Source organism: Pyrus communis, chromosome 16 (genome assembly GCF_041283825.1).
Source record: "Pyrus communis isolate YQ-2024b chromosome 16, ASM4128382v1, whole genome shotgun sequence".
NCBI lineage: Eukaryota > Viridiplantae > Streptophyta > Magnoliopsida > Rosales > Rosaceae > Pyrus > Pyrus communis.
The window spans coordinates 10415057-10427579 of NC_142580.1; the positions used below are offsets into that span (position 1 = coordinate 10415057).

General features: G+C 37.9%; 2 protein-coding genes across 2 annotated transcripts; one reads left to right on the plus strand and one right to left on the minus strand.

The window, feature by feature from the left end:
- The first annotated feature begins 3791 nt into the window (after positions 1-3791).
- Positions 3792-5214, plus strand: LOC137731012 (small ribosomal subunit protein eS21y). The gene is made up of 4 exons (XM_068470050.2): positions 3792-3927; positions 4032-4103; positions 4223-4355; positions 4921-5214. Exons 2-4 carry the CDS (start codon positions 4054-4056, stop codon positions 4984-4986), a joined length of 249 nt encoding a protein of 82 aa, XP_068326151.1. The 5' UTR covers positions 3792-3927; positions 4032-4053; the 3' UTR covers positions 4987-5214.
- A 306-nt stretch (positions 5215-5520) lies between these two features.
- Positions 5521-6490, minus strand: LOC137731011 (putative F-box protein At1g67623). Its single transcript, XM_068470049.2, has one exon. The coding sequence runs from the start codon at positions 6427-6429 to the stop codon at positions 5626-5628; it is 804 nt and encodes a 267-aa protein (XP_068326150.2). The 5' UTR covers positions 6430-6490; the 3' UTR covers positions 5521-5625.
- Positions 6491-12523: the final 6033 nt, after the last annotated feature.

Sequence of the window (12523 nt, forward strand, 5' to 3'; positions counted from 1 at the left end):
CTCTAGGAACGGCATCGAAGTCACGCCTGGAAACTGCTGCTCCTCGGCCACCAAAAAACCCCCTTCCAGTCATGTATCACCACTCCAACAACCCTCATATTAGTATGGCCCTTCACCGCCCCATCCGTATTAATCTTGACCCATCCTTGGCTAGAAGGAGACCACCGTGCGGTGGGCACTCCCCCCGACCTAGCAAGTTCACAATTCATCAACTGAACCGCTGATAACCAAGAAGAAACTTTCTGCCACACAACCATAGGTAATGCTTGGGAACCCCTCCACACCTGTGAGTTCATTTCTTGCCAGATACCCCACATAATCAAACAAGCCAACTTAAAGTCCACCTCTTTATTCTCTAGCACCACAAGCAGCCAATCCTTAAACGATATTCGAATACTCCTAAAGAACTGGAGACCGAACGAAGAACTAAACCACACCGCTCTAGCAAATGGACATTTAAGTAATACATGTTCTGCAGTTTCCTCCTCCCCTTGGCACACTTCACACGCCAACTCCACTCCCACACCTTTCTTACGGAGATTCACTTTGGTTGGAAGAATGTCATGGCACACCCTCCAAGTGAAATTCTTAACTTTGGGAGGAATGTTAGCCTTCCAAAGATGCTTTCGAAGTCTCGCATACGCACTTACATTGGTAGAGGAGGATGAACTACTATCAGAGGATTGTAGCCATTACCGAGCCACCCAATACCCACTCTTAACAGAGAAAAGACCTCGCTTATCGTAGTGCCACACTAACCTATCCTCCGAAGCACGGAAACTAATAGGAATAAATAGAATTAGATACTTCCACCAGGCTAAAAAATATTGATAACAAATCGGTACGCCACATCCATGTAGAAGTATCAATCAACTTCTTAACCTTCATTTGAATCCGTTCTGGGGGAGGTGCCGAGATTACCTTGAAAGTACTAGGCCGAGGTAACAACTTATCCAACCAAACCTTTATTGTCCAGCCATCTCCCACCACCCACCTAGACCTTCGAACCGGTACCTCTTTCACCTTAATAATACTCTGCCAATAATGCGAAGAGGATGCAGAGCCTTCTGCTTCCCAAAATGAGGAATTTGGAAAATACCGTGCCTTGAAAACTTGCGCAATCAAGAACGATGGATGGTGGAACACCCACCACCCTTGCTTAGCCAACACCGCCATATTAAAAGCATAGAGATCACGGAACCCCAACCCACTTTTAGCTTTGGGTTTACACGTCTTGTCCCACAACCGTCAATGAATTTTCTGATCCTCCGAACCATTCCCCCACCAAAACTGTGCCATAAGTTGATGTAATTAATTCATAAAATGTCTTCGGGAGCAAAAAATAGTTCATCGCATAAGAAGGGAAGGTTTAAGCAACAACCTTTATAAAAAGTTCCTTTCTCGCATTACTTAGGAGCTTACTTTTCTACCCGTTAAGCCTTTGTGCTCGCTCCTTGATATACGAGAAAATTTGTTTTTTATTCCTCCCCACACATGTCGGCAACCCCAAATATCTCTCGTGTCGTTCCACCAACTAAACGCCGAGGAAACCTACTAACATTTGTTGATCATATTGAAGCACATTCGCACTAAATGCAACACTACTCTTACCAAAGTTGACCAATTGACCAGAAGCTTGAGAGTAGATGTCTAAAATATGTTGAATCACCACACATTCATCCACATTCGCTTTAACAAAGAGGAAACTGTTGTCAGCAAACAAAAGTTGGTGAATCGTGGGTGCTTTCCCACATAGTCGAATGCCACTCAACTCCCTTACTTGCTCCTTCTGTGCAATAAGTGCCGAAAGGCCTTCAACACATAATAAAAATAGATATGGAGATAATGGGTTCCCTTGCCGAAGCCCTCGGGACATAATCAAATATCCAAATGGCTGCCCATTAATTAGAAAAGAATACGACACAGATTTGACACATGCCATCACCATCTTAATCCACTCACTAGCAAACCCCAACTTCTCCATCATAGCTTCAAGAAAGCACCATTCAACTCGATCATAAGCTTTACTAAGATCAAACTTAAGCAAAAGAACCATCCCTACCACTCCTCTTATTGTGCAAAAAATGCCCAATCTCCTTCCTAATTTGGGTTGGTAGACACATTTATATTCTTTTTAATTAACAACATCATCGTAATAAATGGAGTGTTCGGCGGGACGAAAATAAATGCTTCGACGTTCAAAAACACATGAAGGAATATGTTGAAAACGTCTTATGTCAGACGATGAAGTATTTCGTATTTAAAAGATGTGTATAACCATTTTCAAATGAGTTTGGGTTGTTGGAGAATATATAAAATCTGTCAAGTGATTAGTTTGATTTGCTGCAATACCTGAAAGAAAGAATGGAGATTGCCATAATATTGAATTCAAATATTCAAATCAAAAGACGGAAGCCAACAAACTTGTTTGAGAAATACTAAGGAGATTCTCTTAAAGTGGAATTCTTCATGAATTCTTTGTTACCTCACAGTTTAACGTCAATTCTCATACCAATATTATCAAACACTGTGCCAAAAAAAGGACCTAATAGAAAGTTCATGAAGAGTCTCATTTTTTAACGAATCTCTTTATCATCTATCAACTTGTAAACCAAAATTTGATAAGTTCGGAAATCTCCAGCCCAAGTCTTAAATGGCAAAAACTACATGTTAGGCTTCCAAGCCTACATGTCAGGCTTAAATATAAAGTATTGAAAAGTAACGATCCATAGTAAATTCTATTCAGACCATGCTTATTAGAAATTCACATGAAGAGTTAAAAAAATTTTGATCACTATGTTTTGGATTGAAATCAAAATCTATATTGGTCATTGTATACCTAGTTTATGGTTATTTGAAATATCAAATTGGTAATGTTTGACAACAAAATGATGAAATTGGCTAAATTTAAAAAACATATACCATTTTTTGTTTCAAAATAAGGCAGATTTTGAGTGTTCGCCTATTAGATTACGTGTATGTGCAGCTATACATACAAAAAGGGGATCTGGTGTATTTCAATTCCTTTCGTCTCTACTTTATGGTCCCATCTTGTTATGGACGTAAGTCATAATGTAAAAATTCAAAACTTTTTTTTTAAATGGATCAAGTTTCGTCTATTATTACGAAGTTCTGTCACTGAGACATTTTGTCAAGAATTTGATGGCTTTATCGATTTTTGTCGAGCTATGTTTTCATGCCTTGCCAACGTATGTTGAACAATGATGTCGAGGCCCAACAAGTATCATGTTTCGAGCTTTGTCGAAATATGATGAACATGCATTTTATCAAGTACTTGGTGAGTACTACCAGGTTTCATGCTAAACTAACATAGAGTTCATAAAAAACCTTTCGAGTTATTTCCCGTATTTTAGGGTCATGGGAGACTAGAACCCAACTGGTCCCTTAATGGAACTGCCATTGTCCCACCTAATTTTAGAGAGACGACATTATACACACGACTGTCTTTTAGGGTAGTGCTATTTACACACTCCTTTTACTTTCCACACACCCTATGTTTTCGTTCGCTGACCATCTTCATTTATTTGATCTACCGACAAAAAACTAAGAGAGATATAAAAAAAATATGTGGATAGCATCACCCATCTTCTAAAATACAATGCCTACAAAGATTTTCAACCCTTCAAGTATGTATAAATTACGTTCAACGCATTGTGTCGGACTCTCATGTCACTGGTCTAGCCCGAGCCCAAATCCCGTAACGGGTCCAGAACAATACACGAGCCGAACCGCGGCATATAACTTTGGGCGAATAGGGTTTCGTCTGATAGGCCCAGTTTATAGTTATCACTGTCGCACTCCTCCGTTCGTATAAAAGCAAAAACCCCTTCAGATTTTAGAAAACCCTAACGAACGCAGAGCTCTTCACTTCCAGCAGCTGCCGCCACCACTGCGACTTCCCCAGAGGTATAGATTTCTCCTCTCCTCCTTACATTCCGAGTCTTCATAATCTCCGCCGATTCGAGAAAATTCTCAGATCCGTTTCTATGTATATTCGATTTGGTTTCTAGGGTTGTGATCTCGATCGCCAAGATGCAAAACGAGGAAGGAATCATCACCGAGCTCTACATCCCGAGGAAATGGTACTCAATCGAATCTAATCGGCGATTTTTTGTTGTGATTTTTTTTTCTTTTTATTTTTTGGGGGATTGGAACTTGAGGGTTTTGGATTAAATTTAGTGGTGTTTGTGTGTGGATGCAGCTCGGCGACGAACAGGCTGATCACCTCCAAGGACCATGCTTCTGTTCAGATCAACGTTGGGCATTTGGATGAGCATGGCATCTACACTGGCCAATTCTCCACCTTCGCTCTATGCGGCTACGTCCGTGCTCAGGTTCGCCTTCTTTCATTCGTACATTTACAGGGCTATTGTGGTAATATTTGTGTTTTTATTGGACGTTTGTGAATGTAATGTGTGATTAGAATGTGTAGAATGGTTGCGGAAATTGATTGTATTTGTGTTTTCATTATATTAGTTTCATTGGTTTTTGCTTATTTGCTTTGTGTTTTCACTATATTACTAATGCTTCATTCAAAACCTGCAAGGAGAAAAATAACATACAAATCTCACACGATGAATGACTGGCTGCGGCCGAAAATCCTAAACTATGCCAAAACAAGGATCCTTTTTTTCAGCTGTGATTTTCTTTATTACATCAGGATTCAATTGCAAGTTTGCAGTTACTGTTTTTGAAATTGTTCAATTACCGAGAGATTTTAAACCGAAGGATGAAGTTTTTCGATTATTCTGATATTGCGTTACTGAGGGGTTGTTTGATTAGGTTTTCAATCGAACTTGAAAGTTAATTAGCGTGTATTTTTAATTTTGAATCCGTCATTTGCAATTTGGCTTTCCATTTGTTCGTCTCTGATTTCCTTTGCATGCTTTCATTTTTCAGGGAGAGGCCGACAGTGGTTTGGACCGACTCTGGCAGAAGAAGAAAACTGAAGTTAAACAACAGTAGAAAGAGATGATGATTCTTCTTGCTTCCTCGAACCTTCGGTTCTTGGTGATGGAAGTGTTTAATTTCTGAAGTAAAACGTGACGTTGAGGGTTTTTCTTATTCAATTAGTGCTGCTGGTCGCAAGTAGTTGCCGATGTTTTGGTGTTCTTGAATTGGGCTTCTTTTGACTGTTAAGTAGTGAAACTTCTACTCATTGAGTACTTTAAATATATTCCTGGTTTCTTGAAATGATTTACACTCGTAATGCATGATTATCTTATGATATATGTCAAAAATTATGCCCATGGCTATATACGTTGTAGTGACCTCGATGTTTCTCGACTCTTTTAGTATCGACATAGATTATGTCATGTCAGTTACAAGTGAAAAGTATCTTGAGGATTCGCCGTTTTGAAACAAAGTTTCAAACATCGAAAAGGTTGCTAGGAAGCAACGCAAGTTTACATCTGACATGTAATCTTGTCACTCGTCGAAAACTTCGAACATGAATATGAATGTTTGCAAGCGTACAATTAAGGAATTAACCACTTGTGATTAAAATTAAAATCCGTAATTAACCACTTTATAAACAAAAGAAATTAGTTACAAAATACAAATCCGATGAGACTTAAATCCTAAAATTCCAAGCACTATCTAATCCTAATTTGTACGACTGCGACATAATATATCACAAAATATATTTACTTCCTGATGCCATCTGCATGAATTGCAACTACTGAATTTATCATGGTCATCGAAATCCCATCCTTGTTCGATTGTGTACGGACCTTGTGGATCTCCACAGTCGTTGCATGCTTTCATGGCAGTGTTCTCATCGTGTGCTTCTACAATTCTACCTATTACTTCCCTATTCACCCACATTGTGTTCCAAATCAATTCCTTAATCCTCTCTCGGCATTCTGTCACGCTTAACCCTCTCGATTTGTGGCGGTTGAGTGAGTACAGAAGCTCGAGTCCTTTCTGCCTTGAATCGCCCCCGTAACACACCAAGATTGCTCCGTACACGTATGTTGCTTCTACGTGACCCTTTGAGGCTGCCCTCTTCAGAGACTCGACCCCCGCAGGCTCTATCCTCTTGCTTGTGAAGAGGTCGCGCATCCCTTGCCTGTACAAGGCCTCCGCATTGCCGAGATCCCTGCACCGCTTCAGAAACCTCGTGTGTTTTTCACTTGCGCGCCAGGAAACCAGCGGGAACTTGCTAATGTCGACGTGCTCGAATATGTGATCATCTTGGGCACTTTCGTTGAAATTCTTGCAGCTTAACATGGCTGAATAAAGATCATCGAAGGAGCGCGAAGCGACCTTCGCGAGTACTTGGACCAGAACCTCGTTCGGAAGAGATTGAATGGACGAGGAGGCGTTGCGAGGTTTCATCTTCTTCTTCTTGATCCCGTGAGAGGCGCCGTTGACCATGCCTGAAATAAGAACAAAAGACCGAACCATGGAGAACTTGCGAAGGAGACAACGAAATCAGTTTGCTTTGCTGCCGGTACAAGAAACAATTAAACAACGTTAAGTGCGATTATATATAGTCAAACAGATGCAGTCTTTATCCTTGTAGGAAGAGGACAAGAAGCAACCGAAGCCAAATCGGAATTGGATTTGTTACTAATACTACTTGGATTTGTGTTTTTTTTTTTTTTTTTTTTTTTTTTTTGGGTCAAAAGAGTTTATAGAGTTTTAAATACTTGGATTTGTTATTAATAACCGGTTAACTTGGCTAAATCGGTATTGGATTTGTTTCATGCTAATACAGAATCTTTTGCCCTACTACTAACTAAGAAAAATTACTTCATATCGGAGGGTAATGGTGCTTGGCCATTCAATATTGAAAAATATTGCTATGAAATAATATGAATTACGAGGTTAAAACGTGTCACACTCCAACACTAGCATACTTTATAAATAATACACTTTTTATGGATGTATCTTCAAGGCGGCGCCAGAAAATTTAACTCTGGTGGACTAGCTAAACAATATATAAAAAAAAGTTTAGTTTTAGAAAATGACTATACTTTAATCTTATAAACAAGGCTCATCCAATTATTTTGTGTTCATTGACCTTTAATTACTTATTTACGACAGGAAAAAGTCCTCGCTGGGTGTCGCAAATTGATCCATTGGAAATACTTTTTTTTTTTTACCAGTCGTCGAAAATGCTTCATTTACGATACTTGTGGCTTATCGTTACTAGTTATCTTTTAGTTGGAATTGATTTTTCAAAATGACAAAATTATTTTATTTTCGACATGTCTGTGTGGGCGCAAATACTTGTATGGTCGTTGAATATACTTTCCAAACGACGACATGTCACATCTCGGCCTGGGGCAGATCACTTCCCGGGCCCGCTTCACCACCGTAGCACGATATTGTCCGCTTTGGGCTTACCATTCCCTCACGGTTTTGTTTTTGGGAACTCACGAGCAACTTCCCAGTGGGTCACCCATCATGGGATTGCTCTAGCCCATTCTCGCTTAACTTCGGAGTTCTAATGAACTCCAAAGCCAGTGAGCTCCCAAAAGGCCTCGCGCTTGGTAGGGATGAGAATATACATTTAAGGATCACTCCCCTGGGCGATGTGGGATGTCACAATCCACCCCCTTAGGGGCCCGACGTCCTCGTCAGCACACACGTGGCCAGGGTTAGACTCTGATACCAAATTATCACATCTCGACCCGAGGCGGATCGCTTCCCGGGCCCGCTCCACCACCGTAGCACGATATTGTTCGCTTTGGGCTTAAATTGTCACATTCCGGCCTGGGCCCCCACCACAACCTGAGCCCGCTCCACCACTGTAGCACGATATTGTCCGCTTTGGGCCCCGACCACGCCCTCACGATTTTGTTTCTGGGAACTCACACGAGAACTTCCTAATGGGTTACCCATCCTGGGAGTGCTCTCGTGCGCTACTCGCTTAACTTCGGAGTTCCCATGGAACCTGAAGCCAGTGAGCTCCCAAAAGGCCTCGTGCTAGGTAGGGATGAGAATATACATATAAGGATCACTCCCCTGGGCGATGTGGGATGTCACAATCCACCCCACTTAGGGGCCCGACGTCCTCGTCGGCACACGGCCAGGGTTAGGCTTTGATACCAAATTGTCACATCCCAGTCCAAGGGGGACCACTTCCCTGGCCCGACTCCACCGTAGCACAATATTGTCCGCTTTGAGCCCCGACCACGCCCTCACGGTTTTGTTTTTGGGAACTCACAGGAGAATTTCCCGATGGGTCACCCATCCTGGGAATGCTGTCGCGCGCTACTTGCTTAACTTCGGAGTTCCCATGGAACCCGAAGCCAGTGAGCTCCCAAAAGGCATTGTGCTAGGCATGGATGAGAATATACATATAAGGATTACTCCCCTGGGCAATGTGGGATGTCACAATCCACCCCCCTTAAGGGCTCGACATCCTCGTCGGCACACATGCGGCCAGGGTTAGGCTCTGATACCAAATTGTCACATCCTGGCCCGGGCCTCCACCACAACCCGAGCCCACTCCACCACCGTAGCACGATATTGTCCGCTTTGAGCCTCGACCACGCCCTCATGGTTTTGTTTCTGGGAACTCACGAGCAACTTCCCGATGGGTCACCCATCATGGGATTGCTCTAGCCCCCTTCTCACTTAACTTCGGAGTTCCGATAACTCCGAAGCTAGTGAGCTCCCAAAAGGCCTCGCGCTTGGTAGGGATGGGAATATACATTTAAGGATCACTCCCTGGGCGATGTGGGATGTCACACGACATCTATTTTTTGCGATGATTTTCTTACGACCAAAACATTATGTCAAAAAAGGGTTCTTTAGAAAAAGGCCCTGAAACTCTTATTTTCCAAACAAAAACCCACATAATATTAAACCTCCAAATAAAACCCAAATTTCAAATAGAGTACCATGTAGACAAATATGTAACCAATTATCATCACATATTTACAACTTATGCCACAAAACTCTAGTTATGTCAATAAATATTATAATCCACCCTAATTATGATTAGCATTTAACCCCATATGAAAATTTTACCTTTCTTGTATGATAAATATTAAGAATATATATATATATATATATAGCTATGTTCATAAACAATTTATGGGCACATTTTTCGTTTGGAAAGAAAAATCCTTTGTACAATCAGTTATTTTGCATCAAATAATAATATTGTTTTATAAAACAACAAAAAACCAATTAATATTCTTTTATGTTGTAGGTAAATTATTTTACCTAGATTATTACATACATTAGGCATTTTTTGTTTGTTATCATATATGCTTGTTAAAAATAATTTATCTATATTTATATTTAAAATATAAGTAAATTAATTTTGAATCAAATAGTATTTATTTTGTAGGTAAATTAAAATAGTAGTTCCATTATTTTGGGAAAGTTAAACAGTGCATAAATAATTTCGTAAAAATTAAACCAAGACAAATTATCTCCATTAGAATAAAACAGTACATATTCGACAAAAACAAAAATAAATAAATAAATAAAATAAAATAGTAGATACATTATTTTCTTATAAGATTAAACAATAGGTAAATTATATTGTAGGTACATTATGTTTGTAATATAAAAAAAGAATTGAAATTCATAAACAAAAAGTAGTAGATATATTAATTTTTAATCAAATTTCCTTTATTTGTTGGTGAATTATTTTCATGCATTATTATATATATTGGGCATATTTTACTACTAATATATATGTGTGGAAAAATTTACCTATATTATCATATAAAATATAGATAAAATTATTTTGAATCAAATAACATTTTTTATTCTATAATTAATTTAATTTTTTTTTTTTTTGAGTTGAAATGATAGCGACTTTATTAATGTCAAGAAGACGACATACAATAATGCAAGAGGGTGCCCTGGAGTAAATTATTTTGCATGTATCATTATATATATAGGGCAAATTTATTACTAATGCACATGTCCAAATAATTTACTTATATTTTTTAAATATAGGTAAATTATTTTATAGTGCTCTTCCAAATTTTCATTTGGTAAGAAAATGAAAAGATTAAATTAAAATTGTCTAAATTTATGCAAATTTAAAAAACAATTACAAACTCTTAAGGAAAGTATAACATTATTAGTTCTTTTTTGCCTTAACATACAATTTGTTTTGATATATTAATGCAATGATTTTAAACATTAATACATTTCTTTTTATTAATTTCTCCCTTCAAATCTGCATAGAATTAAATGTCTACATCAAAACGGTAATTAGGGGTATTTTAGGCATCTAAAAAATGAAAAATGTGTAAAGGCAAACAAAATTAATGAATTTACTTATGTGGAGCCTAGTCATTGGGTTTTATTCAGATAAAAAGACTATGTCGGGTTTTATGTAAAGAAACTTGAGTTTCAAGGGCTAAAGTCATATTTTTAGTAGATAAAATTCATGCACAAAATAATTTGAAATTTGAAATATGCAACAAGTTGCTTTTGAAAAGAACTAGAAGTACTATTAAAGTAAGCAATTATTGTCAGGCTTAACCATAAATTGGTAGTATATAAAGCGTAAAACAGATTGGACTATTTAAGAAATAAATAATAATGGCGAATGACGTAAATTGTAGATTGTAGATATATCTAGGTCATTGATCAAAATATTTGACTATAAGATATTGATTAAGCTCACAAATACGCAATAAGAAATACATGAATTCAAAGTCAATTTTGTCTGTTTGGTTTGACGTTGAAATCAATAGCATCTTGTAGTGATAAAGTATTAGAAATAAAATATACAGGAAGAGAACAAAAGAGTGATAAGAGAGATATTGGAAGAATAAATCAGAGCCTGCTTTCTTTCTCATCAGGTATTTCAAAGTAGTTTGAGTGTGTGTGATACACATACAGGAAATATGAATCATGCCGCCTGAGTTTGAGCCATTGTTAGTTCAATATCAATATGACACTCATAAGTTTATTAGAGTACAATAAATTTGTATCACCTCAAATTTTCTAGCTTATTAGACTAACTCCAACCTCCCCCCCCCCCCCCCTTTCCCAAAATTTCATTCCAACCCTTGTTCTAAAATTGGGTGCTTAAACTCAAAAAAAAAAAAAAAAAAAAAAAAAAAACTCAAGCACCAGCCAAGAAACCAACCTAGGCTAAATATCATGGCCCACTGTGTGTGTAGACGCGCTATGAAAAAAAGAAAAAGAAAGCACGCTAGTTAATGCACGAAAACCATGGCAACGTGCGAAAGAGCAAGGAAAATGGGACACTTTGAGGGGAAGTGGGGCCCAACCTGATGAGGTTGTCGGCCACCAATATGCAATCCCATCTCCTTTATTTCTATTAAACGGCATAGATTTCCATCTCCTTCAAATCTAACAGGTGAGATTTATTTTTAAATAATCTTGAGCTAAAATTTTAGGCCAGAAGGATTGGAACAGAAAAGTTATCTCTGGGTTAAAACCTAAATTTTAAGGGTTAAAATTTTTAGGTTTTACTCTAAGGGTTGGAGATGGTCTTATAAAAATAAATTTATGTAAAAATTTAATATATTAATATAACACTCATTTATTGAAGCTACTAAAAAAAGCCTTTAAATATCTATTTATTGGCCTTAAAATTTACATGGAAATTATTTTAACTAAGTACATATTATCCGTGTTTAATATTTATTCGATATGGTCGATATTTTCATAAAATATCTAAAAGATCAAAGACAGATATGAAAATGGGTGGTGAAGTCTAAACTTCACCTCATATCGGAAAAACTATTTAGTTTAGACTAAAAATCAACAAATATCTTTGATATTTCAGACCCATCTTTTATATATTGGAGAAACTTTTATATTTTGTACAAATCCATGTTTAACAATCCCATGTTTGACTTTAAATTTCCATAATATCTATAGAATGCAACTGATATCTATATAGATATTGGATATACAAATTTGTGATATACTCGATATATACGTCGATATTTCTACCAATATCAATATTTTAAACATTTGCCAAGCGATATATTTTGTTAGATTAGATGTTAGATTAGCTACCAGCGGGTTTTGAATCCACACTGTTATGCAAGGCTCAACACCTTTCCACCATTGTAGTAAATGGTCACTTGCAATATTTTAAACATTGAATATACTTAAATGTGAACAATCACGTAAAAAATAATATTTACAATAAGGGGTGTGCTATCCACATCCCTTTTTACTTCTCATGCATCTTTGTTAATTTTTGTCTGTGTGATCTTATTCAATTTATTAGATCCGACAAACAAAAATTATAAAAAAATGCGTGAGAAATGAAAAGGAATATCACACCCCTTACAACAAACATGGCATTGTACTGTTTACGAGTTCCGAACACTGAGGCGGCGGCGGCGGCGGCCGCTCAGTTTCCAAGTCGGCATTCGGTTTTCGGCACGAAAAATGGATTCGAGCAGCTCGAGCTCCACAAATCTCGACTACTTCGACGACATGTGGAAGCTCCAATCCACCGCCACATTGCTATCCTTATCTGAAGTCAGTTGCTTTTCACTTCACACTCTTCAGTCCTTTCCTTTCTGTTATG

What these genes read in the sequence shown, in the direction of transcription:
- LOC137731012 (XM_068470050.2), top strand. Translation starts at nt 4,054, where the DNA reads ATGCAAAACGAGGAAGGAATCATCACCGAGCTCTACATCCCGAGGAAA. An exon ending in CTCTACATCCCGAGGAAATG is followed by an intron (nt 4,104 to 4,222) that starts GTACTCAATCGA and finishes GTGTGGATGCAG; the next exon opens with CTCGGCGACGAACAGGCTGA. An exon ending in GCGGCTACGTCCGTGCTCAG is followed by an intron (nt 4,356 to 4,920) that starts GTTCGCCTTCTT and finishes TTCATTTTTCAG; the next exon opens with GGAGAGGCCGACAGTGGTTT.
- LOC137731011 (XM_068470049.2), bottom strand. Translation starts at nt 6,429, where the DNA reads ATGGTTCGGTCTTTTGTTCTTATTTCAGGCATGGTCAACGGCGCCTCT.